This window comes from Lissotriton helveticus, chromosome 5_1 (genome assembly GCF_964261635.1).
Source record: "Lissotriton helveticus chromosome 5_1, aLisHel1.1, whole genome shotgun sequence".
Taxonomy (NCBI): Eukaryota; Metazoa; Chordata; class Amphibia; order Caudata; family Salamandridae; genus Lissotriton; species Lissotriton helveticus.
The window spans coordinates 493,058,714-493,080,099 of NC_136065.1; the positions used below are offsets into that span (position 1 = coordinate 493,058,714).

A 21,386-nucleotide genomic window follows, 5' to 3' on the forward strand; every position below is an offset into this window, starting at 1 on the left:
ATTGTTCCTGTGGCCCTGATGATTGGGATTCAGTTATTCATGGTTACAATTCCCACTTTCGGTCTGGGCAACATGTAGAGTCTTATTGCTTACTGCTTACCCATGCCTCCCCATCTCTCTTATTTACTGTTAATGTGTGTGGTTCTTCCACGTTGCTTATAGTGAAGTGTATTTTCCTTCTCACCTGATTTTCTCACTCCACTGGTCTTTTCTGTCTGTCAGTAGACCGGTTGGATCTATGTACGGATTTTTTGGTAAGGTCAGTTCACAGATCCACCTCCAGGGATGGGGAAACATCCTTTACAACGCAACTTTTACCACGCAGTACCTTTACGACGCAACTTTTACAACGCAAACCATTACAGCGCATTGCGCTGGGGGGCGCTCTAGGATAGGGAATAAGTTTAATTTACTATCCAACACCTTCCCTAGTGTCCATGGGGACTGGAGTTGGAATAGTAAATTAAACTATTCACTATCCAGCACCCCAAAGCGCTATGCGTTGTAAAGCTTTGCGTTGTAAAAACCCAGTTGTAAAGGCATGTGTGGTAAAAGCATGCGTTGTAATGTCATACATCCCCAGGGATGGTGTTGCTTTGGTATCTAATTCTAAGGTAAGGAATCAGGGGCTAGATGTCTCTATCAGATAGACAAGTTACTTACCTTTGGTAATGCCTTATCTGTTAGAGATATCGTTTTTTTCTTACCTGCAAGATCTGTTTCTTGATATTATTCAGTACATTACCACTTGTTGTGGTTGATTCATTATATAGTATGTTACCACTTGTTTCCATAGCCAGTTCCTATGGTGGCTTGTGTTTTGGTGTGGAAGTTAGTCACAGAAGAAAATAACGTCAGTGTGTCAGGGAAGGGGGTATATGCACTCTGTTGACATCACATCCGGTGGAGGACACCGCGACGGAGTCACACACCGCCCTCAACCGACGTGCAGAGGTTATGCTGGAAAGCTTTTCCGTAACCAGTTCGGTGCCTGGGTAGAATTCTAAGGTAAGCAATCTGCATCTAGACTATATCTCTACCACATAACGCGTTACCGAAGGTAAGTAACTTCTCCTTCTAATGCCTCTTTCTTCAGTAGCTAGCCATCCTCATTCTGTTGCCATCTGATGGAACCCTGGACCCGTCTTACCAATTATCCTGTGATAAACCTTTATAAGTGCCTAAGAGGTAAAGGGGAGTTCACATCAGTCAAACAATTCAATTTACAGTGTAACCCATTTGGCCACACATTAAGGTCCAGGCATCAATAAGTAAAGTTTAATGAGTTTTATTACAAATTAAGGACCAATCGGATGTATATGAATCTCAAGAACATATTATAAAGATGCAGAATCGCCAAAGGTAAACCTAAAAATCGAACACATTAAATCTTATTAGCATTAGGCATACGCGAAATTCAGTTGCAGCAATACAAAAGATAAGAAATAGAATTTGATGATCAGTGTACAGATCTCGATCCTCCAATCTATGCATGAATGAATCTAAAGTCACCTAAACTAGTTCCAAACTAAAGTTGAATAGGTAGGGAAACCTAGTTTAATCAGGGAAAGCAGGAAGTTGTCAGCATAGTGGAGACTCTAGCAGAAGTTCCCCAAATCAAGGCAATACATAGCATAAAGCCACACAACAAAAATAGAGCAGAGGTCTGTACCCCTCAAAGTCCAAGAAAATCTGTCCTAAAGTCTAAAGTGTGAACACCAATTAAACCCAAAGAAAATTCAAGAACTCCGCGTCATCAACTCCAGTAGTTTTCCACCTTCTCACAGTAGAAATTCACATCTCTTGATTTTCTCATCGTGCGGTTTGAACATCAGGACGACCTTGGCTGTCTCCCGTATCCTGATACAACATGAATAGGAGTCTTCTCTTAGTTCAACCGTGCCTCTCATTCTTGCCAAAAGTTCTCCTCCCAGACCCCACTATCTCTAATACACAATATGCCTTTCACTAACTTCATGTGAAAAGCATCTGCAAAAGAAAGAATATTACAGCACATGCAAAACTTTCAGTTTAAAGGCTAAACATTGAAGGCCAAGTGCTTAAGTCCTTTGGTTAAACTAACTTAATAAAAGAAACAGTCAGTGTACACAATAAATACATGATTATATATCTGCACCTACTTTTACAGAATAAATGTAAAATATTAATAAATGAATACACGTTCACATAAGAATGACATTTCACCAAAAGCAGTATAACTCAAAATGCGCAAGTGCAAATGTGAACGAGCACTACAATTTGTAACATTATAATGAATGTATTAAAGCCCATACTTAAATGAATGACTACTTTCTTCAGTGAATACACTCCAGCAGTATGTTTGCTGCTCCACTTTACACTAATAAGGTTTAGGCACACGGTAAATGTATTGTGCAAATGCACATAAGTATTTCTCCTTAGTGATAGGGGTGGAGCTTAAGTTGTGCATCTCAAATGTTCACACACATAGAAGAAAAAAATAGTTATCTTACTAAAACTTTATGAAGGATACTCTGTCTACCTGCAGATTCCTCACCTGATCTTCTTGAAGGCTGCTTTCCTATGAGTCATTTTAATAAAGTTCCAAGTTTAGATTTATCACTGCACCTTACTAATAGGATCTCATTCTCATACTGTATACCTCAAAGACATGTAAAATATCGATGGGAACCTGATGTCAAGGCTCCAGTGGGACTGCTTTGCGGCTCCAGTGACGTCAGAGTGCCATAGTTTCGAGCACCAGAAAGGTAGTGGTTTCTCTTTGCTCGGTGGTGGGAGTTGCTGCAGGCTCCTGTGATTTCATTCAAAAGCCCTTTGGCCCACAGCAGTCTTACAGGCAGGAATGGACTGAAGGAGCTTGTCAAAATGAAGCCATTTTCGAAATGATCTGCTTCAGCTCAACCACTGCCATTTTGTTTTAATGTTGATGTTCTTCCAGCTGATCGAGATTGTACGTCAACAAAAATCAAATCTTCTATTTGTATACAGGCCTGGAAACAAAACGCTACACAATCAGCAAGATCCTGTCCACTGACACGCTGAGGCAAGAGAATGCATATGTTCAGGTAAGGGAGTAGTTTCCCATTTAGCGCATGATTTAGCGCATGATTATTTATTCCAAGAGTGAAAATAAATTACAGAGAGCCAATAAGAATCCCGTGCTTCTAAGAGCTCAACACTTCAGATATACATGCAAAGTCAATAAATGTAATAGGTTTCTACACGAGCTCCATTTTAACCCAACATCGTTCTCATATAGGTAAACCCTTTTCTGGAAGCATGACTATAATATTCAGATCTATTTTTTTGAAAATTCAAGAAGTGGAAAAAGTTGCTACTGAGAATGAGCAACTGGCTGTAGTAGAATTTGTTTTCTATTGGAGATTGGCGAATAGCCTGCCCCAATGCAGCAATCTGTGGGGGCATGACGCATCGAGTTGTACAATCAACTACAAAAGGGGAGTCAGTTATCTTCCCAGTGTTGGGGATTTCTAGTAAAACAATTGAGAGTATACTTTTCGAAGTGGTATATCACCAACTTGCCAAAGTTCCAGGGTGTATATGAGCGATCACTTTTTGCATCGAAGACTGGCTGCTTTTTAGAGGCAGGTTTAATCTATTACAAACGTTCAGGTGAAACCAGAATATTCTGGCATGTGGGTGTCTGTTATACATGCCTTCAGTGAATGCCAAATGAGGAATTTCACAGAGGGGGGAACCGGAAGAATATTGTTCTAATCTATGAAAATTCATCAATAGATGGATAAGTGTCTTGGTTAACAGTTGGCGCCTAATCATTTATTTGTTGACCAAATAGATTTTTATTTGCCATGCCCTAATAGGTAGTAAGATGATTATATAAAAAAGCAAACTGTACAATTTGATTCACACCCACGCAATTATAAAACCACAAATTCAAAAAATAATGACAATACCCTGTATTTCAGCATAATCCAATGGCACAACATTTTTAAGTTCAAGGTGTGTTAATACAGCACTAAGGGCCCGATGTACATAGACGTCTGTTTGCGATTTTCTAATAGTGAATGTTTGTAATTCGCTTTTATGAAATCACAAACAGTTATGTACAACAGTGTGTTTTACACTATTTGAGAAACCCAAAGGGTGGCAAGGGACCTGCATCATTAATATTCATGAGGCAAGTCGCAATTTGCGACCCATTGGGAATGGCCGGCACTCACAGGGATGGTAACCTGCTGGGGTCAGCAAACCACCATATCTGTGACTGCTTTCTAAATAAAGCAGTTTTTTATTTTGAAATGCTTAAAGGAAAACAGGATGCATTTAAAAAAGAAAAATGAAAAGCTTCCTTTTCATTTTTAAAAGCAGGCAGTTGTCTGTGGGACCACTGCCTGCTCTTAAACAATGTTGGATGAGCCCACATTCACAAATGGGAAGGGGTCCCTTGGGGACCACTTTCCATTTGCAAATGGTTTACGACCTCATTCACGTAGTTGGTATAGATGAATGTTTTGCTACCACATTCCGGTTGCAAAAAATGCATACCTGCCCCTGTGACTCATTATTAGGAAAAGGACGTCCTTGGCATGCCACTTCGTAATAGCAACTTGCAAACCCAGTGGGCGATTCGGTAATAGCTTACCAGACCGCAAATAGGGATTTATACATTTAGAAATGCTTTTTTCTGGTCGCAAAAGACACACAATTGATGGAAGGAATGCAGAACAAATCAAAACATTCACCCCCAGTCAAGAGATCTGGGTTAAATCCATCATTATTTTGCTCACCATGCCACCCCAGTTTAGACCTGGCCATATGCAAATCAGTCTTGACCCTGTGCCTCATGGGAACAGTCCAGCCCGAACTGCCAAGCCAGGTCCTCCCTGGACCAGAAACAAGCATCCTAGGACCGGTTTTGTGGTTTCACCCCACTTCAGCCAGGATAGCTTGATTCCGGTGACACAGTGAGCCCAGGACCCATGTCTGGGCATACCTGGTGCACTTAGTGCGAGGAAGCAAAAGACACACAATTGATGGATGGAATGCAGAACAAATCAAAACACTAACCCCCAGTCAAGAGATCTGGGTTAAATCCATCATTCTTTTGCTCACCATGCCACCCCAGTTTAGACCTGGCCATATGCAAATCAGTCTTGACCCTGTGCCTCATGGGAACAGTACAGCCCGAACTGCCAAGCCAGGTCCTCCCTGGACCAGAAACAAGCATCCTAGGACCGGTTTCGGGGTTTCACCCCTCTTCTGCCAGGACAGCTTGATTCCAGTGACACAGTGAGCCCAGGAACCACGTCTGGGCATACCTGGCGCCCTTAGGGCAAGAAAGCAAAAGACACACAATTGATGGACGCAATGCAGAACAAATCAAAACATTCACCCCCAGTCAAGAGATCTGGGTTAAATCCATCATTCTTTTGCTCACCATGCCACCCCAGTTTAGACCTTGCCATATGAAAATCAGTCTTGACCCTGTGCCTCATGGGAACAGTCCAGCCCAAGCTGCCAAGCCAGGTCCTCCCTGGACCAGAAACAAGCATCCTAGGACCAGTTTCGGGGTTTCACCCAGCTTCAGCCATGATAGCTTGATTCCAGTGACACGGTGAGCCCAGGACTCACATCTGGGCGTACCTAGCGCATTTAGGGCGAGAAAGCAAAAGGCACACAATTGATGGACGTAATGCAGAACAAATCCAAACATTCACCCCCAGTCAAGAGACCTGGGTTAAATCCATCATTCTTTTGCTCGCATGCCACCCCAGTTTAGACCTGGCCATATGCAACTCAGTCTTGACCCTGCACCTCATGGGAACAGTCCAGCCCAAACTGCCAAGCCAGGTCCTCCCTGGACCGGAAACAAGTATCCTAGGACCAGTTTCGGGGTTTCACCCCTCTTCAGCCAGGACAGCTTGATTCCAGTGACACAGTGAGCCCAAGCGGCTGGGACGTTTGTGACCTGAAAAGAGCTTCGTACATTCGGCCCTTAAATATTAAAGCATTTATGATAGTTTAGCTGACTTAGAGAGCCAGTTAGTAAAGCTTAACAATCTCAAACGAAAATAAATGGATTTCCAAGAGGGACCAACCTTGCTTTCCTGGCGGAAGCCTTGAAAAATAGGTATGATTTCTGTCTGTGGACGGTTTTGCCTGAGGGAATTCTTACCTGATGAGGCACGTCACTTGGGGGCATATTTACAATATTTTGGCATAAGGCAGCCTTCTAGCTGTGCTGCCCTACTTCAAAGGGAAAGAGCAGGGTTCTACAACATACAGCGTATTCCTATCCTTTCTGCCAGCACCAGTGCACAAACTGCAGATGTACGCCAATGCAGGCATGATTGTTTTTGTGCAGGAAGGGACACCTTCCTACACAAAAACAATAAAAGGAGCCATTTCTCTCTTTCTATGTGTGCTGTAGAATGCAGCACATGTAGAAAAAGGAAAAAAACTAGGAGAAAGGTAAACATTTCTCCTCGCAACACCTGCTTTGGGAAAGCATTAGTTTTGGCGCTACCGCAGATTTACACTATGTCGTGAATATGGGGCAGTGTTATAGACCATGGGAGTAGCATGGGAACACTCATAGCAACACCCATGGAACACCTCTTCCATGCATGCTTTACTCATTTAGAAGTCCATGAAAAGCCACACAGAGTGGCTTTGCGTGGCCTTGTAACAATGGGCTGACGCACTGCACCTCTGTAATGTCACAAAAGTATGCCCCAGCGGCGTAAAAGTGCTGCAGGGACAATGTAAACATGCCCCTAGAATTCCTCACCATCCCTGCTGAATGTACACTCTACCCATCTGTAGGCATTGATTTTAATATTATTGGGAAGATGCCTTCTCTCTGCTATTAAGGGGAAGGTCAGCCTGTCTCTCAATTGAGGAGGGCAGAAGGGAGTACATTAACAGCAGAAGCTGCGTAAAAGGGTGGTACTACTGTGACTTTTCCAACTGCTAACTCGATCTGGTTATAACCTTCTACCCAGAGATTATAAAATAAGTTACTTATCTCCATAGCCCTGGGTGAGAAAGTGGAAACCCAGCATTTCCATATGGGAAGGAGTTGCGCTTGCTAGCCCATGGTAACAGCTGACCTCCATCAACTCCATCTGGCATTCTTAAATGAACTTCTAATAATGGCGCTGTGAACCCCTACTTTCACCGCTTAGGCGAGAGGGTGGTGTTGGCACTTACAGTTATTTATGAGCCTTTAGTTTCTGTAGTGCTGCAGACAAAAGCTCTTAAACAAACAAAGGTAAGGGAACATGATAACAGAGGTCAGGGTGGCAAAGTTAATCACAGCAAAGAAATGAAGAAAAAAGAGAGGGAAAGAAAGATATAGAGAGGGCTGGAAGGAAGAGTGAAAGGAAGGACATTTTAAAATAAGGAAGAATGTGAAAAACAGGAAGGCTCAAAGGGATGAAAAGATGGATGCAAAGTTGGAAGGACTGATGGATAGAAGGAGAAAACATGTTCACATGGGGTGAACAGTAGAAGCTGGCAAGGAATTTGATTGGCGTGGGGGTGGCAGGTGACAAAATAAAAAAAGTATACCACTTACCTGTTCCACTGGCCGCTTCTCTCCTCTGCTTCTCGAGACCCAGAACCAGGAAGCACCCGGGCTCCCTATAGCCAATCAAAATGCTGCAATGGTCTGAGCACCGTCGATTGGCACACATATAGGGACTGGGGCCCTGGACATATTACCCACCAGGCTATAAAATCCAGCCTGGTGGAGAACATGCAAAGTGTGCATGACTGTTTGGCCAGGCCAAGAAGGCTGGCCAAGCAGTCATCGGCACTTAGAGTGTGCACACTACTCCTCCCCCTGTACCACCAGCCCCGCCTCCCCTTACCCAGCCCCGAGCCTGCAAAAAATAAAATGATAATAACTAGGTTATTATCATTTTAATTTTCCTGCTCAAAGAGCACTGGGGTGATGCTCCTCTGCCTTAGTGGAGGAGCCAAACCTTTGGGTGAAAGAAAGTGGATGGAATCATGAAAGGCTGGATGGATGGATGGATGAATGGACGTCTAAATGGAAGAGTGAAAGGATGGATTGCTGGATTGATAAAAGGAGGGTGAATTAATGGACAAATGAAAAAGAATGGATAAATGGATGTGTAAAAGGATATATGAATGGTTGGAAGTGTGAGTGGAAGCATAGAAGGATGGGTGAACCCTGTATGGGCCAAATGTACGAAATTGCTTGTTTCCAATTTCCTAATAGTGTTTTGCTATTAGGGAATCGCAAACTGCGCTGTACAACTGTGTGTGTGGCACTGTTAGCTATTCGCAGTGGGTCTCAAATGGACCTGCCTCATCAATATTGATGAGGGAGGTTGCAATTTGCAACCCATTGTTAAGGGCTACAATCACAGGGATGGTGGCCTGCTGGGGTCAGCAGACCACCATGTCTGTGATTGCTTTTTAATAAAGCAATATATTTTTTTGTTATGCAGCCCATTTTCGTTAAAGGAATAGGTTAAGGGAAGCTGCAAATGTTTTGCGACCGCATTCTCGGTTGCAAAACATTCATGAATATCAGCGTTGTTCCGTATTAGGAAGGGACGCCCTAAACACGCCCCTTCCTAATACCGAATCGCAAAAGCAAAACGTGATTCGGTAACAAGTTACTGAGTCGCATTTTTCCTTCTATAAATGGCAAAATCCTTTGCCAGTAGCTAATAATGGGCAGTTTGCAAGCAGTAAAATGCTTCCTACATTTGGTTCTTAGGGTGGGTGGATGGAAAGGTGAATGGATGGATGGATGGATGGAAGCATGAAAAGATGGATGGATAGACAGATGGATGCATGAAAGGCTTAAAAGATGGAGAGAGAGATGGATGGGTGGCAGGATGAAGGTTCCTCATCTAAATGGGGTTGGCTTACATGTTTCGCTCTCCGAATTGTTTTTGAGGTATGGATCAAAGTGGGGGGTACTTACATTTTCTGGCTACTCCCTTGACTCTTCAAAGCCTACTAGGATATGTTGGGCAGGACAGCTATATTTGAAAGAGATGTCTAGCTGCAGATTCCTTACCTTAGATTTATCCACAAAAATCAGACTGGATCTGGGGACTTTTTTGTGAGCAGTACCCCTGTGCTCTGGTAAGTGGCATAGTTCGGCTCCATGTGGCGTCATTGGTTCCATCCCCACCAGAAGTGATGTGCACGGTGCCTACATAGGTGCCAACCCAGCGCGCTTATGTCAGTTATTTTCTTTCCACGCTAGTCAGCGCAGATCCAAAGAAGAGCTGCCCGTAGTAATTTTTTTACTAAACTTTTATCTAGGTATTTTTGAGTTTTTTTCTCCTGTTGTAGCAGGATGATTAAGGAAGGCCTGCTTCAAGCCCTGGAGGGCCTGTCAACGATTGATGTCGGTGACGGACCCACACCTTGTATGCCTCAGGTGCCTCGAAACTGACTATGACCCGAAGGCCGGCACTTATTGCTGCACCATGAACCCAAAATCCTTGAGGGTGTGATCCCTCATGCTCCTGGAGGGTCTATGTGCGATGCCAAATGATCGAGGTCCTGATTGAGAGGACATCCTCTGGAGCGGTCACAGAGTCCAATATTCTTGTCATACTCAGAGTCATTGGGTCATTCCGGTAAGTAACACCACCTCAAGTAGATAAAGAAGTCAAAGAGATCCTCAATTTCTCCATGTCTGTCAGCCAAAGAGACGAGGGAGCATCCACATTCGAGGCCTGGCTCCTTGGTTGAGCCGGCGCCTGGTCCGTCTCAGTACCTCCCTGAGCTTCTGTGAGCTGGAGCGACTCTCACCCAGCTAAAAGAATTCTATGAGGTCATGCTCCCCATATTTAGGCAGCTTATTCCTTCCTTTGGGCCCTTCTGGTTCAGCAAGTGCCCCTTATGGTTCCATGCCAGTGGCTCCGGCACCAGTCAGGCCATTAGGATCCATTCCTGATTCCGCACCAATGCTGGTCGCACCACTTCGACCTTCCCCGGAGCTGGTCCCTATGTCGATGCTCCCGGAATTGCCAGCACCCATCAGTGGCGCGCTGTCCCCCTTCTGAACCCCACAAGGAGCCAAAGGGGCATTGTCCAATGCCAGTTCCACTGCCAAATGAAGCCATACCTTCCAGGCCGGAGCCCGAGAACTATTGTTTTGGGCTAGACTCATGGAGTGTTAGAAATTGGGTTTCTGGTTGGGATAAGTATGCACCCTGTCCATGCAGGAACCACAATCCTAGTCAGGGTAAGTCAGAAACACATCCTAAATTAACCTGTGCTCACCCTCCGGTAGTTTGGCACAAAGCAATCAGGCTTACCTTAAAAGGAAATGTGTAAAGTTCTTGTGCAACACTTAAAACAGTAAAATAGTGAAAACACCACACAAAAATTTACCACACCTGGTTATAACAATGTAGCCTTATTTATTGAACAAAACAAGACCAAAATGACAAAAATACAATAACTAGAACAGCGTTATGAATTTTAAAAGAATATCTTGCACTCTAGTGCTTAAAAGAATAAAACACCAACCGGGGCTATCTGGTCGTGCCTGACCGGGTGAAATCCAAATGTTTTGACCAAACACGATGGAGTGCGGGTTAGATGTAGGGACCAACCTTGTTCCACTGGATGCGGCGAGAGGAAGATGCGAGGAACAGTCAGAGGCGTTGTGTCAGCGTTGATCCTTCGGATGTAGGCAAGGCATCTGTTCTGAGTCACACAAATCGGACATGCATCGTCCTTGGACCCCTATGTTGTAGGCGATGCATCGTCATCGAGTCTCTCAGCTGGTTTCTGGTTGGGATAAGTATGCACCCTGTCCATGTAGGAACCACAATCATAGTCAGGGTAAGTCAGAAACACACCCTAAATTAACCTGTGCTCACCCTCCGGTAGCTTGGCACAAAGCAATCAGGCTTACCTTAAAAGGAAATGTGTAAAGTTCTTGTGCAACACTTAAAACAGTAAAATAGTGAAAACACCACACAAAAATGTACCACACCTGGTTATAACAATATAGCCTTATTTATTGAACAAAACAAGACCAAAATGACAAAAATGCAATAACTAGAACAGCTTTATGAAATTTAAAAGAATATCTTGCACTCTAGTGCTTAAAAGAATAAAACACCAACCGGGGCTATCTGGTCGCGCCTGACTGGGTGAAATCCAAAAGTTTTGACCGAACATGATGGAGTGCTCGTTAGATGTAGGGACCAACCTTGTCCCACTGGATGCGTCGAGAGCAAGATGCGAGGAACAGTCAGAGGCGTGTCAGCGTTGATCCTTCGGATGTAGGCAAGGCATCTGTTCTGAGTCACACAAGTCGGACATGCACCGTCATTGAACCCCTATGTTGTAGGCGATGCATCGTCATCGAGTCTCTCAGCTGGTGATGTGATTTTCTCAATCCTAGCAGTAGCAGCAATGCGTTACGATTGAGAAAGATGTGCTGGTTCCGAGCCATGCAGTGACAGCGTTGAGTGGGTTTCTGTAGCTTCTGCACTTTAAACCCACTTACAAGGGTTCAGTACTGGATTGGCACCACTTGGTAGGCCCAGAATCTCAGCTGGTAGAACCCAGGTGCTGGTTGTGGTGTTGATTAAAGTCTTTGATGCCCCTCAGACTTCTAACAGGAGGCAAGCCCTTTGGGCAAACATGGTTCAAGTAGTGTAGTTCCAGTCCTTCTCACCCAGGGAAGGTGGACAGCAAGCAGGTCAGCACACCATAAAAGCAGGTTTTCCAGAGCAGCAGTCTAGCGAAGTGGCAGTCCTCCAGGAGCTCACCAGTCCTTCTTCCTGGCAGAATATCCACAGGTACAGAAATGTACTGAGTTGGTGGTGTCAGGGGTCCAGTACGTATACCCAGTTGTGCTTTTGAAGTGGGTATGACTTCAAAGAGAGGCCTTTGAAGTTCACACAGTCCATGTCCTTCCTGCCCTGGCTCCAGATTCACTACATGGGGATATATAGCCCTTTGTGTGGGGACTGGACACATCCCTTTCAGATGTGTCAGCTCCTCCCTCTCATGCTGCCCAGGATGACCCATCAGGATGTGGATGGCTGCTCCCTATGTGAGTGGCTGTCTGGAGGTAATGCACAAAGCCAAGCTGTCACAGACCCCAGACGTGTATTCAGGGATAGGCAGAAATGTTATGTTATGTTAGTAACTTTTATTCAGCGCACAGCTGCCCCAGCGAAGGGGCGTCCTGGCGCCTGATCCAGTACCACAACACAACAAATCACCGCTGAAAAGAAACACGATCAATCAACAGAGGTGAACAAATAGGTTTTAATCGCGCGTCTGAAAAGAGTCAGGCTATTAAGGGCACGGATGTGGACAGGAAGGGAGTTCCATAATCCAGCCGCCATGACTCAAAATGAACGGCCACCCATCCTACTCAGTCTGAATCTAGGCGCACTCACTAGATGAAGAGATTCCGACTTGAGAGACCGCCTGGGAACATACGGGGAGACAAGACCCACCAAGGCAGGAGGTGACGAAAATTTCAAGATCTTGAATGTCAGACAGAGTGCCTTGAATTTAATTCTCTGTCTGACCGGCAGCCAATGAAGGGAGGTTAAAACTGCAGATACAGAGCACCGTCTCGGGAGGCCCACAATGGCCCGCGCAGCGGCATTCTGCACCCTCTGCAGTCTGGTGGCCTCGGCCTGGTTGACACCAAGCAACAGAGCACTCCCATAGTCCAGCCGAGAGAGAATCGCGGCTTGGACCACCAGTTGCCGAGTTGGGGGGTTGAAGAATTTGAGGACTGGTCTCAGTCCTCGCAGAATACCATAGCAGGTAGCTGCAATCTTCTTAGTATGGCTGGTAAAAGAGAGATTGGAATCCAGCCAGACCCCCAAGTTCTTTACTTCGGCCGCTGGGATGGGAGTCACCCCCAATTCAATAGGCCACCATTGATCACCCCACAGTTCCGCTTGCTTTCCTAAGATCAGGACTTCGGTTTTCTTAGCGTTTAACTGCAAGCAGTTAGTACGCATCCAATTCGCCACGGCTAAAAGCCCTGCGCGAAACCTGGGGCAGTCACCTCAGGGTCCCCACTGAGTGTCACCGCCAGCTGCGTGTCGTCGGCATACGATGTCATAGTTAAGCCAGTTTGTCTGACGACAGCAGCCAGCGGTTTCACATACAGGTTAAACAAAGTGGGGCTAAGCGCAGAGCCCTGAGGTACTCCTAGTCCCAAAGAGTGGAAAGAGGACTGACCAGGTGGAATGGCCACTTTAAAAAACCGGTCCGAAAGGAAGGAGCGGAACCATTGAAGAGCTTTCCCCTCAAGACCCACTTCCTCCAGCCTCCGCAGCAGAATGTCATGAGACACCGTGTCGAATGCGGCGCTCGAAAGAAAGCACCAAATGGCTAAAGTAAGTACATGACAACTTTCTAGAAGGGGCATTTCCAGATTAAAATTTTAATTTCTAACTACACCATATGTTAGGATTATGGCGTGGGCAAGATGGCGGCGAGGTAGGACGCGATCTCTCGAGCTCCTGCCCGCCGTCCTCCAACATCAGCATTGTATATCCCCTGTGAGAGCAGCGACGGCAGGTTCTAATGCCGGAGAGCTTCCCTTGCACACTGTGATCCTCGGGCCCGGGGACGAGGGCAGCGGAGGTCGCAATTCCAGTGCTAAGCCAGGCGACGGAAGGAGGGGCCTGTCCCGCGAGACCCGCGCGGAGGCAAAGGCCTCGCTCGAGCGGCCGCCCGAGGCCGGCTCCTATACCTGGGGCCGCTGCCGCCTGAGTGGGCGGAATACGTCGGAGGTCGCTACACCGCCAGCCGCACCGCCAGCTGACTCCCTGACTGCCGCGGCTGGATCTACCGCGGCTGGCGGAGTTGCTGCGAGGCGCCCTCGGACGGCTCCTGCAGCGGCGCTCCGGGCCTAGCGCTGCCTTTGATCCTGGACCCAGCAACCGCAGCAGAGGCACAGGTGGCGACCTGGCGGCCAGGAGGCGTTGGAGCTCGGCGCGGAGCACCCCAGCCACAGCAAGAGGAGTCGGGTAGGAGACAGGGGGGGGGCTGCTATACTTCTGGCATCCTTCCCGGGTGGGAGGTGAGGAGAAATACGCGCCCCCACGCCGAGATTAGAAGTCGCGGAAGGTCTCACTCTGTGCTACACACGGGGCAGCCCAGGTCATGTAAGCCACACACCAGAGGGTGAGCCGTGGCCTACATCGGGGAGCAGCCTGAGGGGGCAGGAGAACTCCCGGATGGCCTGCACGTCTGGGACCTCAGTAGTAGTGGTGGCACAGCTGGCTTAGTGCACCGAGAGCTTCCTATTGCTATGGTATAGCTACATGCCCGCCTAGTCGACAGCGATGCCGGGCCTTCACGTGGTCAAGCCGTGATACCTGCCTGGACCCCCCGAGACGGGCGGCACCCTCCACCCTGTTGAGACTCACACTCCTCTCGGCGGCCCTTGTCAGTGGTGTGCCCTTAGCCTAGCCTCTGGGTGTTGAGTCGCCAGAATTTCACCTGGGGAGTTCCTTGCCTCTACCATTGCAGACGTCACGCGCTGCCCAGACCTCCGGCACCGTATTGTTCTGGCCCGTCCGGGGGCGCTTCTGCAAGCAGACGCGCACCCCACTCCCTAGGCAAATCCATAGCACACGAGATCCAGGACTGGGCGGTGATCGTCAGTGCACTGAGCCTCCTCTTACTTAACAACGACGATCGGACGGACTGGACTAGCTCTACTGAGGTTGTCAATGGACTGCTTCTGCAACCGCGGACCTCCCACTAATTGACTTTCACCCTGCATCCTATGGGAGCATGACCTCTGCCAGAACAAGGAAGCAAAAATCCCTGAAAGATATATTTGGCAGGGCGCAATCTATCCCGGATCTGGCGGCTCCCTCAACTAAAATGGCGGCTCCGCAGCAACCATCAGGCAAAGACGACGAACTAATTATGAAAGCGTTTCTGGAGTCGCTCTTCACCGCCCTTAGATTGGATCTGCAATCGGTGAAAGCGAAATTAACAGCCGAAATAAAAGACATTCGCAAAGATGTCAATGAGGTGGGGGAACGTGTTTCCTCAATGGAGGACAAAAGCGACGCTACCACGACCAAAATCAATATGCTCCAACAAGAGACTCTCCGCCTCCAGGATCAGCAGGTAGACATGCAAGTGCACCTTGAGGACTTGGAAAACAGGTCACGTAGACACAACATCAGGATTAGGGGAGTGAAAGTCTCAGACGACACTCTTTGCCTTCACTGCGGGCCTCTTCCGTCATATTCTAGCGGTCCTAGTAGACGCGGACATCGTCATAGACAGGGCACACCGTGTGGGCCCCCCACACGCACCCAACGCTCTCCCACCGGACATACTGGTATGTGTGCAGGACTTCAAAACTAAAGAAAACGTTCTCTCAAAGGCTAGGCCTTTGCACCCACTTTCGTATAAAGGACACTCCCCTGTACTATATCAGAATCTGGCTTTGATCACCCTACAGTGCCGCCGGCAATTCCGACCGGTGACCGAGCACCTTAGGCAGAAGGGCGTTCAGTACTCATGGGGCCACCCATTTTGTCTCATATTCAGATTTAACGGTAAGCTACATCAACTTCGCTCACTCACTGAATCCTGCCAGATCTTGGGGTTGACACTTCCAAGCGATGATGAAGATCAACGGAGCACCACTTCGGAGCCTCAGGTCTCACCCTCTGGGTGATGGAGACAGGGTAGACGCCGCCGAGCACAGAAGCCTAACGAGGCAGACATTGCGAAAGGTCAGCAGGATGCTTTGGCTTCGGCAGCAGGGGCATTGGCTGGAACGGCCCAGAAACACGAGTGACTAATTGGGACTCTTCCTGAATACAATGACCTCTCTATCCTAGGGGGGGCGGCGGGTGAGCCGGACCCCACATTTTGGTCACTGCACGTGCCCCACTTTGATGACTTCACGGACAATCCAGGATGGCGGACACTTCTTTCGAAACTTTCCATTTTCCCCCGTTTCCCTTCCCTTGGTTGTTTTTGAGTCTCTTTGTTAGATTACATTGTTTTTTGGATTTTTTTGACTTTGGGTTCCCTCGTCCCCCTCCCGTCTGTGATTCCTGGCACCCTATTTGCATTTATACTCCTGCACCGCCCGGCCAACACCAGCACATTGATAGCCAGCACACTGTGTATTTAGATTTGCTTAGACCACCGCCTACTGATGGTGCATGTTACCCTCAAGGCCCTCACACTTAACGAGCGGGGATTGAATAATCCAATCAAGCGTAGGGCTGTCCTTCACTATCTGGAAAATTCCGGGGCGGACATCTGCCTCCTTCAGGAGACTCATTTCCTCCCTAGGGACCACCATAGAATGAAGTCCAAGCCTTCCCGATACAGCTGTTTTCCTCTTCTGGGTCCAAATCTGCAAGGGTAGCTATTTTAGTTTCCCGCTCCTTCACAGGCACAGTTCTTCTGGAGGAGGCTGAAATTAAGGGCTGACTGCTCACATACCAATTTACCCTGGGAGGGGCGATATTCATAGTAGGTTCATTATACGCACCTAATGACGGACAGGGGAGATCTCAACTTGGTCTTCGCTAATGGCTTAGACCGCTCCGGCCAGAGAACACACCAAACCGGAGTACTCACTGCCGAGGGACGAACCCGTCTCCGTGATTTGGGACTAGACGATCTCTGGCGACACTTCCACCCACGCAGCTACACGTTTTACTCGGGGGCACATAAAACTTATGCAAGACTCGACTACCTTCTCTGCTCTTCCTCCCTCCGGGCTCATGCGCTGGATGCCGAAATACTGACAGCCTCTCTCTCCGACCATTCCCCCGTCCTGGCCACCTTTCAATTGCCGCCTGCAACGCGACCTCACAAACACTGGCGCCTGCACGACACACTGCTTCAACACGCATCGGTCACTTAACAAATTCAAAAGGCCATCACAGACTTCCTCACCCTCAACGCTAATACAGATATGTCTGCAGGGACACAGTGGGGGGCTCTTAAAGCGGTCCTTAGAGGGGTATTCATCGCTATATCTTCGGCCCAAATAAGGAACGTAGTCGCAAATGTGCGGAGCTTACGCAAAGAGTTTCTGAACTCGAACAGATGCACCAGCGCACCGGCGCGTCACGCGCCTGGCGTCAGCTTTGTGTAGAATGCAAGCACCTCGCTGCCCTGGACCAAGAGAGGAATGAGTACGCTGCCCTCAAGCTTCGCCACTACTACTACACAGGGGGAGACAAATGTGGCCGACTCTTGGCCAGCAAGTTACGGGAGGCTAGGCAGAGGCAGGGGGTCCAGGCCATTCGGACGCGGGGAGGGGTGTCAGTGACCGACGATGTGGACATAGCCGAAACATTCCGGGACTTTTATGCCAACCTTTATACGGTAGATCCTATAGATGCCCAGGTTAGCGCTGAATATATAGCTAAAGCCCAGATGCCAGCTCTGTCACAGGCCCAGGCCGACCATCTTGACAGGCCTATTCAGACGGAAGAAGTCGTCTCCGCAATTTCCCGCCTCAAATTGGGTAAATCCCCAGGCCCCGATGGCTACACGGCCACATTCTATAAGACCTTCTGTAGTCAACTTGCCCCCATTCTGACAACCTTGTTTAACACCTTTGACCAAACTGGGGCCATCCCGGGGAAAATGCTAGAGGCAGCTGTTGTCGTTATCCCTAAGGGAAAGACAAATCAACCTGCGCCGCCTACAGACCCATCTCCCTTTTAAATATCGACATCAAATTATTCAATAGCATCCTGGCAGCCCGGCTAGGCCCATATATGGCTCAATTGATTGAGCCAGATCAGGCGGTGTTTATCCCACAGAGACAGACCAGTGATAATACCAAACGCATTTTGCACCTGATCAAACGGGCATCCCGTGTCCCGGGCGAATTCATGCTCCTGGCCATTGACGCTGAGAAGGCCTTTGACAGGGTGCACTGGCCGTACCTTGAGATGGTTCTGATGGCTGCTGGTCTTGGTGAAAAGCTGCGGACCCAGATCTTCAATTGTTATCGCTCTCCCATGGCGACAGTACGGGTCAACGGCTATACGTCCACTCGTTTCCCTATTGAGAGAGGGACTAGACAGGGATGCCCCCTGTCACCCCTCCTCTTCGCCTTATACATGGAACCCCTAGCACTTAGGATCCGGCAGCATCCTCTTATATCTGGAAGTATATTGGGGGCGATATTCACACGGTAAGCCTTTATGCAGATGATGTTTTGCTCTCCCTCTCCGACCCGATCAAGTCCCTGCGCGCCATTTTTGTTGAACTACATGGCTTTGCGCTCGGATCGGGATTTAAGGTTAACATGGACAAATTCATGGCCCTTAACATCTCCCTATCTCCACACACCTTCGCCCACCCACCTACAAGAGGAACACCCGATAATCTGGGCGCCGGACGCAATACCCTACTTGGGGCTGCAGTTGGCCCCCACAATTCTGGCTACTGCTGAGCTTAATTATTCCAACCTCCATGCTCGCATACATAAAATGCTCAGCAGATGGAAACATCACCCGATATCTTGGCTAGGACAGATCGCTGCGGTTAAAATGACCATCCTTCCCCAAATCTTGTACCTTTTCCAAACGCTCCCTCTTAAACCTCCCAAGGGCTGGATACAACAGTCACAGGCGGAACTATCGAGATTTATTTGGCACGGGTGCAAACCTCGATTCCGACACCAGGTAGCGGTCCTACCGCCAGAGAAAGGGGGAGTAGGGGTTCCAGACCTCCAGCTGTATTTTCACGCTGCCCAACTCAGATATCTTGTGGAGCGGCAGCGCCTAGAATCTGGGAAACACTGGTTGTTTCAAGACCAGACGGTGGCGGACAGGCCACTACAGGGGGTACCCTTCCTGCATAGGCAACACAGACCCCCCAATCTCTAAGCTTCTTACATCACGGGCACCATATTAGATTCCTGGGATCGTACTAATATTTCAAGTCAGCTGACCACCTTCCCCTCACACCGCTATTCGATAACCCTGAGTTTCAGCCGGGTACAGCCCCTTCCACTTTTAGGGCATGGCGCTCCTCTCCCTGTAGATCGCTAGGCCACCTCTTTGACTTGGAAGGTATAATTCCGTTCTCACGGCTTAAGGAGGACTATGGCCTCGCCGAGTCAGAGCGTTTAACATATTTGCAGGTTGGACATTGGGCTCTACATCAGACCGCATGCACAGCGCCTCTTAACTCCTTACGAAAAATGGCTTGTGACACGCTCCTCTGACAAGAAACTTATCTCGGACCGTTATAAAATGTTGTTATCGCACACACACAATGCAGGCCACAATAGATGGGAAAGAGATTTGGAGAGAACGTTGACTCATAAAGAATTGGAAAGTGTCTATCACAGGGCACGATACTCCGCATACCACATGGGCCTCACGGAGACCCTAACCAAAATCGCCACTTACTGGTACTATACACCTGAGCGTCTTCGCCGCTTTGACCCACGTCGGAGTGAGCTTTGCTGGAGAGACTGCGGGGAGGTTGGCACCCTGGAGCATGTGCTCTGGAGCTGCACATGTATACAACCGTACTGGACCCAAATCCTCGATGAGATTGACTCCCATTTTGAGACACAAATACCGCACTTTCCCGCCTACGTCCTCTTAGGTCTGCCGAACCCTCTAACATACCCCCTTAAGTCACGTAGAGGTTGGCTAATAACTATCGCATTAGGTACAACGACGCAAAACATCCTTATACACTGGCAGTCCACTCAACTCCCAACACATACAGGCTGGCTCCAAGGGTTACGGTCGGTGTTGGGTATGGAGAAACTTACACTGACACTGGCAGGCAGAGGATCTGAGTTTCCCGCACTATGGCGGCCCTTTCTCACTTTACTGGTTTTGGAATTCCGGGAGCTCACATGCCCTCGGTACCTTCGTCTCCTCCGCCTTCCAGATACACAGATCCCGAGTCCTGACCCCAAGCCCAGTCGTAAGGCACGAAGATGAGCTTAACTTATTCCCTTTTTATATCCCTTTTCATATCATCCCCTCCCTTTTTGTTGGTTAAAGTGGATGCTGGGTGGGAGGTGGGTGGATGGGTGGTGGTTGGGGAGAATATGTTATATTCCCTTTTTTGTTATGTGATGAGAGCTCGCTTCATGCTTTTACCTTTGGGTAACAATATTCATTGCGACTTTGATGTCTCTATATTACGGAGTATTTCAATTGTGATTTCAAAGACAGCAAACTTGGGGGTCCCATCTCTTCCCAATTGGAAACTGCGCTGATAAGGTGTAATAAGGTAATCCCAATGTTACCTATGGGAGAGATAGGCTTTGCAGGAGGGAAAAATAAATGTCAGAGTTTTTTACTACCTGAACATGTAAAACTTAAAGGTATATGCCAACTTTTTTTAATACACTGCACCCTGCCCTTGGGGCTGTCCATGGCTTACCTTATGTATTAAAAAGGAAAGTCTGGGCCTGGCTGGCAAGAGGGTTAACTTGCCAGGTCGACATGGACAGAAACCCTGCAAAGGCAGGGCTGAAACATTTTTAAAGGGGCTGCTGAAGTGGGTGGCACAATCGGTGCTGCAGGCCTACTAGTAGCATTTAACTTACAGGCATTGGGAATATATGGTGCACTCTACTAGGGACCTATAAGTAAATTAAATATGTCAATTGTAGAGAAGCCAATGTTTTTATGTTTGAAGTAGAAAGCACATGCACTTTAGCACTGGTTAGCAGTGGTAACGTGCCCAGAGTCCTAAAGCCAGCAAAAACAAAGTCAGCAAAACATAAGGTCAGAAAACAAGAAGGGTGGGGAAACCCTGCCAAGGATTCCAGGTCTAACATAGAGTAATAGGAGGGGTTGCTGGACCGTGAAGAATACCAGCTTCATGACACCTTGGACTGCTTTGAGGAGCTGGGTGAAGCCAGTGGACTGGACACTTCTCCAAATATATGCTTTGTCCCCCTGGCTACGGCTACAGAGGAGGGAGCTTCCTTTGCAATGGCGGTGAGGTTGGCTGGGGTCCTGAACCTCTGTTTGACTTGGTGGCAGTCAAGGCGAATGTCTTGACAGAAGTGCTTCAGCCAGGAGTGTCCCATCATAACCTCTTCTCCCTTTAATGACTTCCTGCTTGGGACCTGGTCCAAGCTCAGCACAGGAGCTTCTATGAACAGTGCGATTGCCCGTCACCACTGCCCCACTCCAGGGGACCCACACTTCCTCACACAACACCCCACCCAGGAGAGCTTGGTGTTCCAAGCCTCCACCTCCTGCATAAATCCTGGTGCATTCCCAGCAGCACCACTGGATCAGGAATCCAAGAGGCTGGATACCTTAGGTAATCCAGCCTTCCACCAGACTGGCACTGCGGTCCGTGAACACTGCGTGCCTTTTAGCCAGCTATTCTCATGCTCTGTTGGATACAGTTGCCCA

General features: G+C 48.0%; 1 protein-coding gene across 1 annotated transcript in view; it reads left to right on the forward strand.

Moving 5' to 3' along the window:
- Positions 1–21,386, forward strand: part of LOC144754689 (protein-arginine deiminase type-2-like) — a 641,882-nt gene that overhangs the window by 557,330 nt on the left and 63,166 nt on the right. Inside the window, exon 14 of the mRNA XM_078642812.1 lies at positions 2,989–3,065. Coding sequence (XP_078498938.1) covers positions 2,989–3,065 — 77 coding nt within the window. The remainder of the gene's footprint in view (positions 1–2,988; positions 3,066–21,386) is intronic.